Here is a 21,881-nt window from a genome sequence, read left to right as displayed (position 1 = left end):
ATTTATTATGAGCACACGTATATACAGCCAAGGCAGTCATGCAATATTCAAGTGAGAAGCAAAAGCAATACAACCGAATATGATTATTATTTACAGTCACGAACTCAGTTCTAACTTGTCGGACACGGCGCCACCAACATTCACTCAAGAGCAAAGGAATGGCCACCCCCACAGACGGGAGTGGCAGACAGGGTCCGTGGACCTTTATAACGCGGGACCTGGAGGACCAAACGGGTCCCGCGAGACCGTGGCAGATTACCTGCCCCCCTCGGTGGTCGGCAAGTCGCGTCGCCCCGTCCCCATGGCAGCTAGCGTGGCCGTGCCTGATCCCGCGCCTCTCGCGTGGTCGGCGAGCTCCCTCCGGCACTCCTCGCACGGACGCGCAGGTTCGCGCCACCCAGCCGGCAGAGCTGCGCCTCCAGTCCGCGTCTCCGGACTTTGTACCGTCCCATGCCTCCAACGAACAGGTCGCTCCACAGGACGAAGAGCGCATGAACCACAAGACCAAGAGCCAGGAGAGCGATGAACCACCCGACGGCGAAACCACCAAAGACCACCAAAGACTTGACGACCACCACACGAAAGACAAGCCCTCGCATCTCGTGCGGCCTTATATAACTCGGGACTCCGCCCTTCGCCCCTCCCCATTTTTAGCTCCACCCTCCTTCGAGCCTTTTTGAGAAGTTTCTCGTAAAGGGGCGTTTCTCAACTCCGACCGCCTCACTCCTCGTATCCACCAATCGCGAGCGAGCTGCCTCGCCCTTCTCGTCACACCAGCCTCGGAGAAAAAAAAGGTGGGAGAAACCCACACGCACCATTGGAGGTTTCTTTTCCTCGTTTTTTTACGCCCGCGTTCTCGGACCCATTTTGAACGCGGAAAGGGTCGTAGCGTGGTCTGTGGAGGATCGCGTTTGCAAGCTGGCGTAGTGGCAAAGATGGATAAATGGTGGTGGTGTTGTTGTGGCGATCATAGCGTGGTTGGCGTTGTGGCATAGTTGGTGGTGGTTGTGTAATGGTGGGCGAGATATGTCGGTTTAAAATAACGATAGAGAAAGAAAAACCTACCTCAAAGGATCACAGCCCTGTGACACGAATAATTCCCATTAAACAACGGTGGGGAAATCTAACTGAACAGAAACTTATCGATCTAACTGAACTGAGGAACCTTTATGGTGTTCTGCGAATTTCCACAGCCATAACAATATATACAATATATATAATATATATACAATATATATAATATATATATATCTTCTTCATCTTTCGGCTTGCTCCCGTTAGGGGTCGCCACAGCGGACCAACTGTCTCCATTTTGCTCTATCCTCCACATCTTCCATTGACACTCCAACCACCCTCATGTCCGCCCTCACTGCATCCATGAACCTCTTCTTTGGCCTTCCTCTTCTCCTCCTGCCTGGCGGCTCCATCTTCAACATCCTTCTCCCGATATACTCCTCTTCCCTCCTGTGCACATGTCCAAACCATCTCAATCTCGCCTCTCTCACTTTGTCTCCAAACCGTCCTACCTGCGCTGTCCCTCTAATATACTCATTTCTTATCCTATCCATCCTCGTCACTCCCAACGAGAATCGCAGCATCTTTAGCTCTGCCACCTCCAGCTCTGCTTCCTGTCTTTTTGTTAGCGCCACCGCCTCCAAACCATACAACATAGCTGGTCTCACTACCGTCTTGTATACTTTCCCCTTCACTCTTGCAGCTACCCTTCTGTCACAAATCACTCCTGCAACTCTTCTCCACCCACTCCATCCTGCCTGCACTCTCTTTTTCACTTCTCTCCCACACTCTCCGTTACTTTGGACAGTTGATCCCAAGTATTTAAACCAATCCACCTTCCCCACCTCAACTCCTTGCAACCGCACCATACCACCACCCTCCCTCTCATTTACGCACATGTACTCCGTCTTACTCCGACTGACTAACATTCCCCTTCTCTCCAGTGCGTACCTCCACCTCTCAAGGCTCGATTCAGCCTGCTCTCTACTCTCCCTACAGATCATGATGTCATCCGCGAACATCATGGTCCATGGAGACTCCAGTCTGATCTCGTCCGTCAACCTGTCCATCACCATTGCAAACAGGAAAGGGCTCAGAGTCGATCCTTGATGCAATCCCACCTTCACCATAAACCGGTCCGTCATGCCTACCGCACACCTCACCGCTGTCACACTGTCCTCATACATATCCTGCACGATCCTCACATACTTCTCCACCACTCCCGACTTCCTCATACAATGCCACAACTCCTCTCTTGGCACCCTATCATAAGCTTTCTCTAAATCCACAAACACACAATGTAACTCTTTCTGGCCTTCCCTATACTTCTCCATCAACATTCTCAAAGCAAACATCGCATCAGTGGTGCTCTTTCCTGGCATAAACCCATATTGCTGCTCACAGATCATCACCTCTCCTCTCAACCGAGCTTCCACTACTCTTTCCCACAACTTCATGGTGTGGCTTAACAACTTTATCCCTCTGTAATTTCCACAGCTCTGCACATCACCCTTATTCTTGAAAATCGGAACCAGTACACTTAATCTCCACTCCTCCGGCATCCTCTCACTTTCCAAGACTTTATTAAACAATCTGGTTAACAACCCCACTGCCATCTCTCCTAAGCACTTCCATGCCTCCACTGGTATACCATCTGGGCCAACCGCCTTTCCACTTTTCATCTTCTTTATAGCAGTCCTCACTTCATCCTTACTGATCCACCCCACTTCCAGATTCACTATCTCCACCTCTTCCAACCTTCTCTCTCTCTCATTTTCTTCATTCATCAGCTCCTCAAAGTACTCCATCCACCTTCTCAACACACTCTCCTCGCTCGTCAGCACATTCCCATTTGCGTCCTTTATCACCCTAACCTGCAGCACATCCTTCCCAGCTCGGTCCCTCTGTCTTGCCAATCGGTATAAATCCTTTTCCCCTTCTTTTGTATCCAACTTCTCATACAGCTCGTCGTATGCCTTTTCCTTGGCCTTTGCCACCTCTCTTTTGCTTTTCGACGCCACTCCTTGTACTCCTGCCGACTTTCTTCATCTCTCTGACTATCCCACTTCTTTTTCGCCAACCCCTTCTTCCTTATACTTTCCTGTACTTCCTCATTCCACCACCAAGTCTCCTTATCTTCCTTCCTCTGTCCAGATGTCACACCAAGTACCTTCCTAGCTATCTCCCTCACAACTTCTGCTGTCGTTGCCCAATCATCCCACCCATCTTTACCACCATCCAACGCCTGTCTCACCTCCTCCCTAAATTTCACGCAACAGTCTTCCTCCTTCAGCTTCCACCATCTGGTCCTTGGTTCAGCCCTCACTCTCTTCCTCAACCTCACCTCTAAAGTCATCCTACAGACCACCAATCGATGCTGTCGAGCTACACTCTCCCCTGCCACAACCTTACAGTCACTAATCTCTTTCAGGTTGCATCTCCGACTTAAGATGTAATCCACCTGTGTGCACTTTCCTCCACTCTTGTATGTCACCCTGTGTTCCTCCTTCTTCTTGAAATATGTGTTTACCACTGCCATTTCCATTCTTTTTGCAAACTCTACCACCATTTGCCCTTCCACATTTCTCTTGTTGAGACCGTACCTCCCCATCACCTCCTCATCCTCTTTATTCCCTTCCCCAACATGTCCATTGAAATCTGCTCCAATCACCACTCTTTCATCCTTGGATACACTCTCCACCACTTCATCTAACTCACTCCAGAAATCTTCTTTATATTCCATCTCACACCCAATATGTGGGGCATATGCACTGATGACATTCATCATCACCCCTTCAATTTCCAACTTCACACTCATCACTCGGTCAGACACCCTCCTCACCTCCAATACCCTCTTGACATGATCTTCCTTCAGGATTATCCCGACACCATTTCTCCTCCCATCCACACCATGGTAGAACAGTTTGAAACCACCTCCAATGCTCCTCGCCTTACTCCCCATCCACTTGGTCTCTTGTACACACAGTATGTCCACCTTTCTTCTCTCCATCATATCAGCCAACTCTCGCCCTTTGCCAGTCATCGTCCCAACATTCAGAGTTCCAACTCTCACCTCCACACTTCTACCCTTCCCCCTCTCCCACTGCCTCCGGACTCGCCTTCCCCGTCTCCTTCTCCTCCTTTGCCCAGCAGTAGCACAATTTCCACTGGTACCCTGCTGACCACCGGTACCGGTGGCGGTCGTTGGTAACCCGGGCCTCGACCGATCCGGTATGGAAATTCGTTTTGTTGTCCGCATAATATATGTATACATATATATATATACATACATATACATATATATATATATATACATACATATACATATATATATATATATATATATATACTATCCCTGTGTCGTAAGAGGCGACAAGGGTTGCGTCAGGAAGGGCATCCGGCGTAAAACCTATGCCAAATCAGTATGCGGATCATAACGATGATCTGCTGTGGCGAACCCTAACGGGAGCAGCCGAAAGACGAACAACAACATAAACATATATATATATATATATATATATATATATATATATATATATATATATATATATATATATATATATATATATATATATATATATATATATATATATATATATATACAGGGGGCTGCAAACTAGGTATACAGTAATGAAAAACAAAACGTGCGTACAAAATGTATTTTATTGATTATACAATTAAAGATGTATTATAGAAAAAATTACGAAAATAAAAATATTAAAAATGGTAATAATGATTTTAATGAATTAAATGAATAATAGTGTTAAATTAATCCAAGCACCACTATTATAATACTGGTAATACTGGTATAATCTTTACTGTATACCTACTTTTGCAGCCCCGTGTGTGTGTGTGTGTGTGTGTGTGTGTGTGTGTGTGTATGTGTGTGTGTGTATATATATATATATATATATATATATATATATATATATATATATATATATATATATATATATATATATATCTTCTTCTTCTTTCGGCTGCTCCCGTTCGGGGTCGCCACAGCGGATCATCCGTATGATCCGCATAGTGATTTGGCACATGTTTTACGCCGGATGCCCTTCCTGACGCAACCCTGGTCGCCTCTTACGACCCAGGGATATGGTATACCTATTTTAACCGGGGTATACACCGGCCCAGTATACTGGTACTCATTTCGTCGACCTCGGAAGGATGACAGGCTGAGTCAACCCCCTGGTGTATTAATTCAGTGGCCCAACGGGGCTTGAACTCAGGACCTCTTGGATCCCAAGCCGCTGCCCTAACCACTGCGCCAACACCACGCTATATATATATATATATATATATATATATATATATATATATATATATATATATATATATATATATATATATATATATATATATATATATATATATATATATATATATATATATATATATATATATATATATATATATATATATATATATATATATATATATATATATATATATATATACATAGCAGCATGTAAAAACAGCCACACTCGTGCTTAATGTAAATGAAGAAAATGCCTTTCAAATCAAACATACGTCTATGAAAATAAGTTATTTGTTTGATGAAGCTCATCTGTCCACACAGCTCCATTTCCACGACTTTACTCCCTTTTTGTGAAACATTATCATGAGGATCAACTGTCAGAACAAAGTTCACACCCATTGACCTCCAAGCACAAATCTTGCAAGCATAAAATTCAAGACCATATGCATATCACAAAATTGCTTTGCAGACCAAAAGTAGTTCACAGAGTGACAAGCTCAGAGATTTGGCAGGGTAGAACCGCAGAAGAAGTAAAGGTATTATAAACCAACATTTTCAATAATTGTTATTTCAAAAAGAAAGCCCTGGTGCTCTGTTTTCTAAACATTGCAAGCTTTCATTATTCTGAAACAAAATTGCCAATGTATGTATAAAGAGAGAGCCAAAATACCATAAAAACAAACTGATGTTTATGGACCTTTTATACTTCTGTTGACTTGAGTTACATGTCTGTATGGCTTGTGCCATCCATCAGAGAAAAAATTCCTCTACTTGATCAAAAGACTCACAGAAATGCCACTTTTCTTACATCGAGCATTTGTTATGTCTGTGATGAAAGAACGCTTGCATTATTAACCCACTGTGATTGCATCTCTGTTTGAGCATATCGAATCCTTCAAATCATCATAAAACACTGTGATTGAAAAGGAAATTCCAATGTTTATTTCTCAAATAAAGTGAAAGATAATTTGAAAATGGATACCCAACTTACCATTGCCTGTGGTATCATCAAGGATGCATGGGGGAAAAAAAATTGAGCAAATATTAATTAATCAAAGTTACATCCAGTTACATACTGTTTTATGCTTTGATTAGATACAACCGAAAGAAAAATTACTCATCAGCAAAATAATAACTGATTATTATTTATATGTATGTTATTATTCGTCTAGTCTATTCGATACTGTGTCGTCGTGGCGACGTGTCCAGGATTGTAAACCTATCAATAGAAACTGCTTTGGCACCACCAACACTCTATATCGAGCATGATTCATGATCTGATGTCTCGTCTGTGGTCGAGTTTAAACCTAACTTTAAATTGTCAGGTTGGTGCTTCACAGGCAGGGCACTGTGAAACAAAGCGCGCTGTCCCTCGATTGGATGTTAAGCTGTGGGCCCATCTGCTAGTTCTTTCACAAGGAGTTGGTGAATTATCACTGGCACCATGACCAAATTCCAAGTTCCTGACTAAATCAGTTCGAGTCAAATGCCAGGCTTGGCAAGCTGGTATGTGAAGCAGGTTGAGCATTCGGCCAATCTCATTATAAGGTCCCGTCAGGGAAGCCATTGCAGTGTTATTATTGCAACGATTATTATTATTATTATAATAGTGTTAGTAATACTGTTAATAAAATGAGTATTACAACTAGAGAGAAGTTGATAACGAGCCATTACAAATCCCCACGTTTTCCACCGAAAGCAAAGTTGAAAGATGAAAAAAATTCCACCAGGAATGACCCAATATTACATTTTGAGTTTAAATTTTTTTTTCCTATTTTGACCCATGTCAACCAAAATCCCCACCCCTTGTGGCATGAACCAGAGGTCAAATCTAAAAATATCGTTCCGTATTTCATGTGTCCCCTCATGTTGATTGCATATACAAAGTTTCATTTAAAAATGTTATATATATATTTATATATATATATATATATATATATATATATATATATATATATATATATATATATATATATATATATGTACACACCCCTTTTATGTTTGTGCAAAATTTATTCTGACGGCTTAACAGTGTATTTGCATAAAGTCAAGGTAATAATTGCCTGAAAAAAAGATTTCTGCCAAGTCGAGAAAAAGCAAATCACAAACTCTAGTTCGTTAAACTCCTGAAATGCAATCCCAATTAATAGCGAGTGAAAAAAGAAAATTGAGATAAAAGTGACAAGAAAGAGCATACGAGTGATGAGTACTTTTCTCATCCGTCCCGTCAGCAAGTTATCGATTCAATACCAAGCCAATTACTTGTCATCGTTGTGGAGAACAAACTTCTGCACAGTCACTACTGTGTTTAATAAGACTTTCTGATTGATAGGTTTGATTTTAAATTAAATTTTCTTTTCCTTCCATCAGTTTTTACCAATGTTGAATTTGGTATAGGTGTGGAACTGTATATGTGATGAGAGCAACACTGCTTCATAAGGCCCTTACGCAAGTGGCAGAATCAGGCTCGCTCACCCAGTGCAACCACTGGGCAACCCAGTGAGGAGCAACCCAGTGCAAACATGATACATTGAGCAGATATCAATGAGTGCTCATTGTTTTTGTCCGACCAAATTGATGGTGATCCAGAAATTTCTCCCAAATGGGTAATAAGATTCTAAGCTTCAGGTCGAATGACGCATGGCCGTTTTATATACTAGATAAGACTCTCGAGCTTCTACTTAGCTCGTTGCTATTCAAAGAAGCCACAGCGCATTGCCATTGTTCTCTGGACAGCATCTACAGCTACCCTTTTGCAGAAACACTGAGGTCTTTCATGTGTATGTGTGAAATTAATAACACATATCAATCTATCATCAAAACTATTCAAGTGTGGTGTGGGCCTTCACTTTGAGCACCTCGTGTGATTTATCAAGGCATGTTAGATTATGGTGCAAAGCATAACTTGCTTGATTGACATTGCAGTTTCAAGCAGTTCCCTTCATACTACTCTCATTCCAGGATTAAATCACATATACAGTGTTGATTTGTACATGGTTTCTCAATGACCTAATTTAGCTGAACAATTATGTTTGGGTTCTGTATTAAACACGCACATCCATGAATCTTTCAGTGTCCTTTCTCGGGCAAAAATGATGTTGGTTGCCGTGACTTGACCGACCTTCACACAAATAAGCATTGATAACCAAGCTTACCATGTAGTATATTTCAAAATACATGGCTATGACCACCTCATGTTGAGTTCCAAGTGTTTTCTCTCATTAAAGGATACTAAAGATGGTTGCACATCAAACAATATACCTCTTCCATCATTGAGACCCTGAAGCAATTAAAGAAACTTTAGCCAAAAAAAGCAGCCGAGAAAAAGAAATGTGCAACAAGAGCCATTATTTCCCCACCTACACACGTCATACCTTTCCCAGAATCACTCGTGCTTTAAATGAGGCTCAGATGGAAAATAACATGGACTGTAGTGCCCACATGGAGCATACACCGAGTGTATGTATGTGAGTAAATTATGCACATAATTAAATTATATAGCAATGTTCAAAGGCATTTGCTATTGAAAGATCATCCAGCGATTTATTTGATTTAAAATATGTTTTTGGTGTCCTCTGAGTTTCCTGTTTCTTAATGCTAACCTTCCTACCAGCTTGCTAATACATAACATTTTTTTAAATCTCTTTGTATTGATCTTATTTGTCCTGGGGATATCTCACACTACCCAAGGTCTGGGATAAAGAATTTAACTTTAAAGTTTTATACCTCCATTTGCACTTTGTGAAATCTTGCCACTTTCTTTCTGCTTACTGGGTATAAAGAATAGAAGAAAACCTATCGTACCAGCATGTACGATCCACCATTGGAGGAAGCTAAAGAGAGCAAATACATTAAGGGAATTACCAGTATGCTTTATTGACTTAAGAGTGCAAGAAAGGCAAACTTTGAGGAACATACAAGGTTGATCACTTGTAAAGAGGTCAAAGGTGATGGAACTGAACCTGGAAAGACCCATTTCAGAAAGGAGGGGCAGGCAAAGGGTGATTAAAGAACTTCTGCAGGTTGGGGCTGACAATATAGTATTTAATGGTGAAAATTATTCCCACCAAGTGGGAGAAAGCTTTTCGCACAAGTTTTTCACCAGCCGGCTGGCTCAGCCTGACATTCGACTAAGTGGGTTTGCGAAATAATTTGGAATTTAGTCAGGATACAGGTAATAGCTCGCCTCCTCTTCACGAAGGACATTTGTCCAAGGATCTTTAACATCCACCAACTTATGCTTACAGGCGGGACACCCAGCTTAACACCCATCTGAAGAATGGCACACACACCGATGCCTCTCCCTGCCTGTAAAACACCAGGATAGCAGTTTATACCTGGGCCAAGATTCAAATCCAGGCTGGACAGCTCGGCGGTGAGATTGCATACCTAAAGGCTATCCTGCCAGCTAAGTTGGGGCTCATGGGAGAATCAGGCAATATATGGAGAAGTGTTAAAACATTGACATCGGGCAGTGAAAATAGGAAGACTTGTGGGAAAGGAGGAAAGCGAACTATACAGAAGAAACCTAGTTGAGGATAGGTAGCAATGTTGATATGAGATAATGGTAACTAGCCACCATGAAGGAAAGAAGGGAGGAACAGGTTTGTCTGTCCATAAAGACCAGCTCCACAGGTAGGAGAAAAGCAGGTAATTCAATAATGAAGGTGAGTAGTAAGCCTGGACCTCGGCACCATGAGGATCGAGTTGATCAATGAAAATGTTTCAATTTTTAGGGCTTGGGATGGGCAAATATATATATATATATTTTTTTTTTTAAATGAGGATAAGGAAAGCCAAGTTAAAAGCCGGTAGGAGATTGAGAGGTCATTAATCCATCTACAGTGGCAGAGGAGTGGGCCCTGAGTTTCAGTGTCATCTCAAATCCTACCAAAATACTGTCAAGATTCCAGAGTTGCCAGAAGTGCAAGATGCCATGAAAATCTTTCCACATCTTGCACTTGGCAGGTTTCATATTCATCTTCAGAATCGTATTCTGTCCGGGTATGGTGATTTAAGGTTATTGCAGAATGAGATAAAAGATGCAATTTGAGAGATAGCATAGAAACTTGCTATTGCTCGACTTCAAAGGCACTTCTCAGCCGCATGACGTATTGCAGATCTTATACAGGTCAGCAGAAAGTGAAGGAATCAATTAATCCATCAATCACTATGTTACATCGATTTATTTAATTAGAAGCAAAATTTAAAATTATTTGCTTCGAAGAAAGCGGTAACAAAAGTCCAAAAAATTAAGAAAAAAAAAATGTAAATTATGGGATTTTAGGAGAGATTTTTTTTGGCTGTGTGAGTTTTAAAAGGAAGCAGGGTCCGCAAAGCTTGATCACCAAATGTCTTTGTGGCAACTACCAGGAAACCTCAGATCTTGGATCCTAACTTTCTTGCAAAGTTGTGAAGTGTGATTAGGTCAGAAATGTAAGCAGCAACCAATTTATGTTTGGCTTTAAAGTCTATCAGCAAATTTTAAAAATCTCACCATTTTTTCTCTGACAATAGTTAACAGCCAAAACGTCAACTTATTCTTTCTTCCCATGGTGGTTAGCATACCTCAATTGATATCCTATTAATTTCATCCATTATTCTACCTGTCCGCAGGTTGGCACGAGCCTTCACTAGCAAGACGAGCTCTTTATTATATCCGTTGGTGCACTGGGAGCAACTGAAACGCAGCTTTGGAGAATTGGATTGATGTGATCAAATTTGCAAAACTTCCAGCCATATTGGGGCTGTGAAGAGTGAGTTTAAGTTATCTAAGCACAACATTTTGAGAGTACAAATTAGAGTTTCAGTCAACCTCTGATTAAGGCATAAGATGACTTGAAGAATATTGTGCAGATGGAAGAAAATAGATTTAGTAATTTTAGCAATCTGTTGAATGTATAAAAGTATTGAGTCCAGAGGGACATCTAAATTTAAAACTCCTGAAGCATAGGTCAGGTGGTGATCCCAAGGTATCACCATCTGTGTTAGATATTGTCAAAAATGGATGAAGAGCCAAAGGTCATCATGGTAATCTTAGCAGCGATGAGTTTGAGAAAGTTGATGGGAAACCATGTTTGAATTGCGGATAGACAGGAATTCAGAATTTCAGGAGAGAGCACATCACCAAGAAGCTTATCCCTGAAATAGGCAATGAAAAATAATTGAGCATTATTGTTTCAACTGCATTCTTGCTGGAGCTCCTCTCGTCCAAGACGTGGAGTCATTTACAATTTAAATTCAGATTCTCAATTTGTATCTATTATTATTACGCATACAAATTTTACAAATTATGTACTTAACAAGCAGAACTATAAGCTGAATTTCAATATTAAATGACCCCGTGTCTTGGAAAAGGGGAGCTCCAGCAAGAATACCGCAAAAACAATAAAGCTCATTCTTCAAAATGTGATGGCCAAGTTAAGCTGGCTCAAAGTGTAACACAGTTAGGTTCATCTGAGTCTGATTTTGTTGTCTGGAAGACTGAAAAGCTTCCAGACTGGAAGTCTGGAAGCAAGGTGACCGTCGACCTTATGGTTAAATTAATTCAGGGGGTGATCTCAGAAATACCCCCCAGCAAATGATGCAACCCACAGCGATGTGCTACATACGAAAGAAGAGAAAAAGGAGGATAGGATCATGCCGTCAGTTTACCGATCAGGCCAAGTTTGGTTCATAATCAGAGATATTCAGGCCAAGTTGAGTGCATGGATATGCCCATTTTTCTACAGTGACGGTGAGTGTAGTTCACTAAAAACATCCGACTCACCACATCACTGACGAGTGGGATTGTTTTCCGTCTCCGCAGGTTTGGCATGCTGTCAATGCCATAGAGCCCACTGCCTGGTCTGCAGAAAGGAATCACAAGTAGGTTTTTAGTCATACTGTGTTGAAAGACTTAGCTGTCCTATTAATAGGAAGAGGCTTGAGATGCCAAATTCCATTCTATAACAATATACATTGACAAAGTACTTCCATTCTTTCCTCATCACATACAGTATATTCCAATGAAATCATACAGCATTAAAACCAAGGAATAACATTACAATATTTAACCGTAGGCCAGTGGGAGGGCAAGGGGTCTGAGAAAGGAGTCTGATGGAGGTGGGAGTTTGATGGGGATACAAATGAATAACAATTTAGAAAACAGTAAGCAAGTGCATTATGAAGCAAAGTGTCCTATATTTTTACAAGTTATTACAAAAGCTGGTTAGAGGTGATGGATAAAAAGGTGCTTGGACAACTGAATGCACGTGCTCAGGAGAAAATAATAACATGGATAAAAGGTTTTGATTGCACCCAGAAATTCTGCCCTATAGGGAAGGAGGAAGGGCCCAAAATGAGAAGTGAGGGAAAACAGGCCTGATTTGGAATTCGGAATAAGAAGATATTTTAGAAATCTAAACTTATAATAGAAAAAGTGTTTCGATATATGATCAATACTTTTTTGTTTGCTTATTTATATGGGTATTAGGTCACAGAAGCATCGGAGTCAGCAGACTGTCCTACAGACATCTGAAATAGGTATAGCATGAACAAAAAGATCATCATTCTAAAATATGCAATTTGGTGTCTGTCTGTCTGTCTGTTTTTTTGACCGCAATGCATTTGGTTGGTATTAATCCAATCTCAATCAAGCTTGACAGGAGGACTAAAGGTCACACAATGGAGATTGGAGCGACTTCATTTGCCCCCCCCCCACCTCCCCAAGAGGGTTTTCCGCTTTGGGCGAAATCCGTGTCAAGGTGTATATTAATGGTAAGATAGCTAATCGTGGCATTTTTTTCCCAAGGCCACTTCTCAGAACAAAAGTAGTAACAACACTCATGACAATAGCATAATGTTCATGTCATTACAAAACAATATTAATATGAATAATCCCACCCCCCCTCACCCCAAGGGGTTTTTCCTCCTTGGACAAATGCCATGTTAATGTGTATGAATAGCTTATATATAATAGTATGAATAGTGTTTCGTGGGGCAAGCCTACAAGAAGTAAAAAATATATACCATCAGAGATGGGGAATACCCCGCCATTGAAAAATAATTGTAATCAGATAAGCGTTTTTCCATTTATTACAAAAAAAATTTTTTCAAGATGGCCGCCCCAGTGGGCCATCTTGGATCTGGCCACGCCCAAAATCAATAGGGTTCTTCCTTTTCAGGTGGTACATGTGAGACCCAAATTTCAAATCGATATGGGGAACAGTTTACGAGTTATCGCACTCACAGCTATAAATGTTGACGCCCAGCCAGCCGGACGGAAGGATGGACCACCCCAGTCGGCCATCTTGGATCCGGCCATGCCCAAAATCAATAGGGTTCTTCCTTTTCAGGTGGTACATGTGTGACCCAAATTTCAAATCGATATGGCGAACAGTTTATGAGTTATCGCACTCACAGCTATAAATGTTGACGCCCAGCCAGCCGGACGGCCGGACGGACGACCCGGGTGACAACAATATCGGGTGACAAATGACAATAAAAACTATAACAAACCACAAACACATATGATTACATTTTTAAACAGTTGCTACTGTTGTTTAACACTAAACTGAAAGAAATCTGGAGGAATCCTGACATCCTTTAGGGATTCTATGCTAATTCCATTCATCATAGATGAAAGGACCTAAGCCTAGATATACTGTAATCTATATACCCCAGAGGGATAATAACATGACCCTTCCTGTTGCTCCTGTTGAGAATCCAATGGCATATCCAGCGGGGGGGGGGGGGGGCGGGGTTCACTGGGTGCGCGTGAAACCCCCCTCCCCTCTGCCCTTACAATATGTCACATGATCGTCATGCGAGATATCACTGGACAATCGGAAATCGCACATCTTTTTCTTTCACTCAGCAATTAATCCGAGTGGCGATACTTTTCGCCGCTGGTTCTGTATTAATCCCTGTCACTTGGCGTATAGTTATGGCTCCGAAGAGAAAAGCAACATTTTTGGGATCATGTCCAACAGCAAAGCGCAGTACAATCCTGAACTATTTCACCTGGTAATTAAAATTTGAGTGTCCACTTCACCCATTATTATAATAATTAATGATCTGATGATCCACAATGGCGAGTTTAGGTTAAGTGCTCGTAGTCATTTCACCACATTTTCTGCTTGCCTGTTCATTATTATTTTCATTGAATTTGTATTGGAAACCTTTTTGTGTATTTACATTGTTGTTGTAAAGATCCGTCACAAAGATTCCAAAATCTTCAGCTTTTCTGAAGAATCAGTTGGTGACAAGGCCCGAGGCCCTTTCGTCAAGTATCTCGATATTGCCAAATTTTCCTGCGGAGAAAGTAAATTTATGATTGGACGGTGCTAGCTCTGGATAGATCAACTGGTTTTTCCTCGATGATTACGTTGACTCGAACAAAGCTTGGTGGTATATTTCACAAAATAAGAACATCTTAACCTTAAGAGAACCCGCCCGAAATATTTTTTTCTGCATCCGCCCCTGGAGTGGGTGTACTAGAATATATAAAGCTGTACTTTCTGTCTGTCTGTCTATCGAAATAATCGGCCCCACTACTAGTAACCCCATCATATCACATACCGTTGGAATCCTCTTGGCTAACGGAGATGCAAGAAAACATTTTCAAACCTACAGGGCAGGCTGATCAGGGCAGGGGAAGACCGATTCTCTCTATGTAAATGTGTATGGTATAGCACCACCCGGTGGTCGGCAGTATTACAAATCATCTTCTTATCCACTATATATCGTTAAGCTCACAATTCTGGCAACCAGCAACCAGATTTGATATGTTGTCTATCCAGAGGTATGGTACTGCACTTGTCATTATTGTGTAGTAGTAATACCTTATTACCTCCACCATGGAAGGTGAAGGAGGTTATGTGTTTGCACCCATTTTGTCTGGTTGTTTGTTTGTGTGCAAGATATCTCAAAAAGTTGTGGACGGGTCCGGATTAAATTTTATGGACACGTTCGGTATGCAGTGTGACCACTCCTCAGTTTCATAAATGCCAAGGTGAGCCAATGAAAAAAGCCAAGAATTCACAAGGTTTCGGAAAAGCGATGATAATAGAAAACCTATACGCCAAGAAAACCTATAGAAAACCAAGACGCCAAGGTGAACAAGTAATAGCCAAGATCTTGTGAAAAAAGCCAAGGAGTGGTCACACTGTCGGTGTGTGACAAGGACGAACCGATTCGATTTTGGTGAAGATCCGGATCCGGCTTCGAGAATTTTTAAAGTGATTCTTCACCATTGAGAGATTCGACCAAAAACGATATATAGCATGATATCTCAAAAATGTAATGGGCCAAATATCTTTTATATTAAATATTGTATTAATCATTACATTATTATTAGTATTATCGTTATTGTTATTATCGTATTGCCTGCTAAATCATATGTGATTTATTAATTGTAATTATACATTGTGTCTGGCTCTTTCTATAAACACTAAATTCCTTCCACACAAGTCGTTGGTACCTGCGCTAGTTTCAAGGTAAAAAGGGGAAGCGTTAATCAATTGAAGTCTGGCACAACTGCTTCACGGCAAGCACAGTACCATATTGATGAAGAAACCTTTGCTGAAATTCAAAACAAATCGCTACTTGCTTTGCCATTTTGTCAATCTGCTGCACGTCTGCACGTGTCTGTCCTGTCTATGTACTCATGTACAATCCAAAATTATACAGCAGAAGTTTACAGTTTTCCAAAACTCACACACACACATGATTTTGCTTCCACAAAAGCTATTATACATTCATATTTCTCTACAATCTAATCTGAGCGACACAGCAGGAGATTGAAAAAGAATAATTTTGTATATTTGCCATTTTGGACTTACCCTACTGAGCGTGCATTTCCCCTTTGAGAAGGTTATCTGTGTCAAAAGTTTATTGAAAGCTTTATATCAATTTTTGACGAATCAAATTAGCTGATCTGTCAAGATACAAGGCAATATTGACACAGGAGAAGGTAAATAGGCCAATCATGTCTATGCCATCTTCATAAACCCCACAACCACAACCACAACCAAATCCCTCGACCCATAAACACACTGACCCTCAATGACACCAACCACACCCACATCACAAACTCGATCCAATCTGATGTACACTCAATGGGAAGGGGGTGGGCTGCAGGGGGAGTGGAGGACAGGGGTGAAGATGTACAATACAGTAACGACATCAACAATCACAACCTCTGGGGATTATTTTCAATTTTTCTTTCGTGTTGGGGGAAGATAGTGAGGTGACAGTCACATACAGATGGCATGTTGACGCTTGACAAAGAAACTCAGAAAATCAATATCTCAAGACACCTGGAAAGGGCAACATGCACCCAAAGCCAACAGACCATCCAAATCAATTACAGTCTACCTTCCATTTCTGCCTGTCCCTGTAGCCCTTGATCCCCATTGCTCCAAAATACCAATCCAAATGTATTTTAAACCTATTTATTGTTCCTGCTTCCACCACCTTCCAAGGAACACCATTCAAAACATTAATGATTCCTTGTGTGAAATATCCCTGCCATGTGAAATATTACTGTCTTAAATCCTCTTATTTACCCTAAAGTTATGCCCCTTGTTCCTGTTACTGTCCATCCTGGTAAAAAGCCTTCCTGAAATTTTTTTTATGAATGCTCATCATTCTTTTAAACATTCCCATGAGATATCCTTGGAATCATCTCCTTTCTAAAGGAAAAAAAGTTTCGTCTCCTCCTCAGCCACTCCCCATAATTTACTTTATCTAATAAATCCATCTGAAAGCTGCATGCTGAACTAGTTTAATGGCAGTTATGTCCTTCCTCAATAAGCCTAACTAAGCCTGGTGTTGGCTTCGTGGTTCAGGTGGCTAGTTTGAGACCTTTGGATTCTCAGTTTGAGCCCCTGTTTTAACCATTGAATTAACACCAGGTGGGGTTGACTCAGCCTGTCATCCTTCCGAGGTCAGCGAAATGAGTACCAGTGTACTGGGGTAATAAACATTTGGGGTAACCTGCGTCGGAGTGGCGACCCATCCAGGACTGTACTATTTGCCAATGAAACTGCCTCGGCAGCCCTATGCGCCTTTATGGCACGAAAGGAATGGTATTATTATTATTATTATTATCATTCTTATTATCATTCTTCTTATTATTATTATTATGTCCTTCCTCAAATATGGTGACAGGAAAACTGAACACCAAACTTCTTCAAATATTGTGGTACAAAAACTGAACACAATTATCGAGATGAGGCCTCATTAAATTGCTTTATCTGTTGCTCATGCAATGATAGTCTGTCGGATTTTCTGAATCGAATCCCCCACACTGGCTACAGACCTTACTTCCAAGCTTGGTGTCCACTGTGAATTTTGAACGTTCACTCTTTACCCCACCATCAAAATAATTGATATAAATTGCAAAAAAAATAGCAATTCCTAGTTCCAATGCCTTTGGTACCCCTCTTTTTTAAAACTTCCCACTGGCGACCACTCATTGCTTCCTATCCGTAAGCTAGTTATCAAGCCAGTTTGCTACTTCACCAATGACTCAGCGAGCACTAACCTTAATGAACAAGCTCCGATATTGGTTCCTCAACAAATGCTTTCTGGAGGTCTCGGTATACTGTATTATATCAACTCCACTGTTGGCATCTACCCAATCAGAAACTCCATTAGGATTCCCAAAAAATTGTCAGATATGATCACCCTTCTGTAAAACGATGTTGGCTATCTTTAATATATATATATATATATATATATATATATATATATATATATATATATATTATTCATTTGATCTGTAATCATCATCTCCACGACGTTCTCCACCAGCAAGTTTAAGTAAATAGGTCAATAAGGACAACTATCATTTTTTCAACCAAATATTGACAGAAGTATTCTAATAGCTGTGAGAATAAAGGCAAAATGAGAAAGTGGCCCAAAATACAAAGCCCATCCACCTCTGCTTTGTACTCAAACTAAAGTAGCCAAAAACAACAGCTAAAATTTCTTTTAAAAAATTTCTTCATTCGTGTTCTCCATATTCTCATAATAAAGGTTTGTTGAAAGTTTGATGAGAAAAGCTCGAATAGTAAACCAGAAAGCATCTCAAAATGAATCTCAAATTGGAAGACAAAATATAGAAACACGGAGGCACTTAAAAAAAAAACTCGGTCATCTCCCGCTGCACAGCAGTGGACAGGCTATTTCTACTCACTGTGACTTTACCCTTTTGACCCAATTATGAATTAGTATTCTCATAAAAAGGGTGTGTTGAAAATTTTATGACAAAAATATAGGTCAAATATTTTTTTGGTCAAAAATTTTTGACAAAAGCTCAAATTATAAAAATGTTATATAAGCTGGACAGACAGACAGACAGACAGATGGACAAAAGGACGGACGCATGCATGCACACGCACGCAATCGCAAAATCTAATCTCCCACTGGTGGACTGACATCATTTCAGGTGTGAGTTTAAATCTCATATAACCTATTATCTGATGGTGGTTAGTATACCTCTGCCATTACCAGATTTGGTGACATAATAGAGCGTTTCATTACTCATTTAAACCGAGCTGTTAGGGTTAGGGTTACGGTTAGGGTTAGCTCGGAAGGGTCATTTAAACTCTTGTTTTGTATATCCGAGCACAATCTATATTTCCTATGAGCCGGTATTAACTTATCTGACTGGATATTCCCCAAAATTGAGAGCGGGAGCGGCAAATTTGATCGGTCAAGATAGCGTAAAATTTTGTCCAAGTACTGCAAAGCTTGAGGTTTTTGGAAGTGCCAACAAGGTGATTTGTGTTCAACAATGTTCAAGTGTATAATTCATTTGAAACTAGAAGGGTATTCGATAGAGCGCATACCTCCACCATGTCATGCCTTATCCATGAGAACATATCGGGTCCAATACATTTTTGAAATATCATGCTATATATAGTTTTTGGCCCGACCTCTCAATGGTGAAGAATCAATTTAAAAATTAAATATTTCTCGTATCCAGATCCGGATTCAGATCTTCGCCAAAAATGGAAGCAATTAGTCCTTGTCCCACACCCAACCTGTTCACCAAGTTTCATCGACATCAGTCTGCAACTTTTTGAGATATCATGCTATATATTAGTTTAAGCCCTATCTCTCAATGGTGAAGAATCACTTAAATTCTAGCAGTCGGATGCGGATCTGGAACTTCACCAAAATCTAATCAGTTCATCCTTGTCACACACCCAACCACCTCGCCACCAAATTTCATCTGGATCTGTCAACAACTTTTTGGGATATCCTGCACACAGACAAACAGACAAACAAAGAAACAGACAGAGAGGGGTGAAAACATAACCTCCTTCACCGTCAGTGGTGGAAGGAATAAAATTATATTTTGACAGCATTTAAAAGTTTTAAAGACTGTAGAAATAAAAACAAAACAAACTTTTTTTCAGAAGTTTACTGACGTTGATGCACCGTCTTTGACGCCACCTTATTTAACACGTTAACTTAGTTATTCATGTCTGTTGTGCGTTTCCTGTTTGGATTGATTTTCAATTTCGTTTGAATGCCAGACAGGCAGACAAATTAAAAAAAATACCTTCCTCCTCTCTGTACATGCGCATCCAGACGAGATTCCGTAACATTTGCCAAAATCAGAGCCAAAGTACTGCTAAAGGCCCAGTCACACCTTGACGTTTTAGCCAGCTTATGCCGATTTTTGGAAAATTTGTCTAAAACGCTGGTACACGTCGAATACGTTATGGGTAAGTTTTGATAACGTTGAGAGCATGCTGAAAAACACTGCCATACGTCGTTGTACGCTGGCTTTAAACGTTGAACTTTTGGGTTTTCATCGAATTTTTTCATGCTTGAAATTTGACGACGTACGCCGGCGTATGACTCACACGTTCCGCTATGCTGGCCATAAGTTGTAGGCACGTTATGCGATCGTTGAGACACGTTGAAACACGTTAGTTGAAAGTTACTCATAAGTCGAAACACGTCGAGGTAATGTTTAGCGTACCCGAAACTTATTTCTAACCTATGAGTAACGTTTTGTAAGCACGCTACATGAACGTTGTTCACACTTTGCAACACGTTACTTGAAAGTACTACTACTACTCTACCAACATCGACATCAGTAAATTCTCTCCAACTACTACTACGACTACTAATAACATCGACCACTAAATTCTCTCGAACGACTACTGCTACGACTACTGCTACTACTAATACTACTACTACTAACATTGACAACACTAAATTCTCTCGAACTACTATTACTACCAACATCGACATCACTAAATTCTCTCGAACTACTACTACTACTGCTGCTATTAACATCGACATCACTAAATTCTCTCGAACTACTACTAATACTACTACTACTACTAACATTGACAACACTAAATTCTCTCGAACAACTACTACTACTACTACTACTACTACTACTACTACTACTACTACTGCTACTGCCATTGACATCTACTCAATATGGAGTCTGGAACACTGACGGGTTCCTCTTGTGAAGCCCATTTGTATATACCAATTCCCCTAAACGCTGCCAATACGCCATTATACGGTAGCTGTAAGTTAGAAACACGTCAGTAAGTTATGTGGTCGTCCGGAAGACGTCAATCAAATTCGTCCACATACGCCAATGTGCGTTTGAGATACGTTACACATAGGTTCAAAGCACGCTACTAATAGGTTCAAAGCACGTTACTCGTAGGTTAAAAATTAAGTTTCAGGTATGCTAAACATTACCTCGACATGTTTCGACTTATGAGTAACTTACAAGTAACGCGTGGCCGACGTGTGTAAACGATTGCGGAACGTGCCGAGAACTTATGCCAGCGTATGCGGAACCTGTGAGCCATACGTCGAGTACGTCATAAAATTTTCAGCATGCTTGAAATTTCACGACTTACTAGACGTACCACGTAATATGCCAGCGTACTTCATTGTTTTTCATCGTGCTCCCAACGTATACACAACTTACCCATACCGTATTCGACGTGTCCCAGCGTTTTAGACACATTTTTCATAGGTTGGCATACGCTGGCTAATTCGTCAAGGTGTGACTGTGATGTTGACACTTCCAATTTTCAGGCGGTTATGATTTAAATCTGCGTGCGGCAGATTTTTAAGAGAGAACGCCACGAGTTCGTCGGCGATACGTGCAGTGCGCTATGACTAAGTTAAACTATCGTTGGGCTTAGGTTGTGAAAGCTGACAACAGGCTAAGCATTCGTTGGTATAAGTTATCTTTAACACAACGAAACGTTCTGTGCCCATTACTAATAAGTTATGCTTACGACCAACACGTTATGAATACGACCAAAACTTTTTTAAAAACCTCAAAACTTCAGTGTACGCCAACGTTTTACGTGCATTTTTATACGTTGCCATTCCTGGCTAAAACGTTAAAGTGTGACTGGGCCTTAAGTTCCAGCTTTGTTGTCCGATTTCTGGTTCGATTAGTATTCTACGGTGTTCAAAATATAACATTCAATTGAATTTAAGTCGTTTCTCGATCATAGACTGATATGACATATATAGACAGATAGACAAAGTGAACCAATTGCTTCACCCCACTTTTCGCTTCGGACATGGGTAATACTGGTGTTACATTTCAGATCAT

General features: G+C 40.7%; 1 protein-coding gene across 2 annotated transcripts in view; it reads right to left on the bottom strand.

Annotated features, from left to right (window-relative positions):
* The window catches only part of LOC147016015 (protein unc-13 homolog B-like), a 1,009,527-nt gene that overhangs the window by 346,866 nt on the left and 640,780 nt on the right, over window positions 1–21,881 (bottom strand). For both annotated transcript variants that reach the window (XM_085848698.1, XM_085848699.1), the window contains one exon: window positions 12,048–12,126. In XM_085848698.1, coding sequence (XP_085704824.1) covers window positions 12,048–12,126 — 79 coding nt within the window. The remainder of the gene's footprint in view (window positions 1–12,047; window positions 12,127–21,881) is intronic.

Source organism: Eptatretus burgeri, chromosome 12, assembly GCF_056783735.1.
Source record: "Eptatretus burgeri isolate ZD-2024b chromosome 12, Ebu_testis_v1, whole genome shotgun sequence".
Lineage (NCBI taxonomy): Eukaryota > Metazoa > Chordata > Myxini > Myxiniformes > Myxinidae > Eptatretus > Eptatretus burgeri.
The sequence above is the reverse complement of the archived record's forward strand: the minus strand, read 5'-3'. Positions and strand labels throughout refer to the sequence as shown.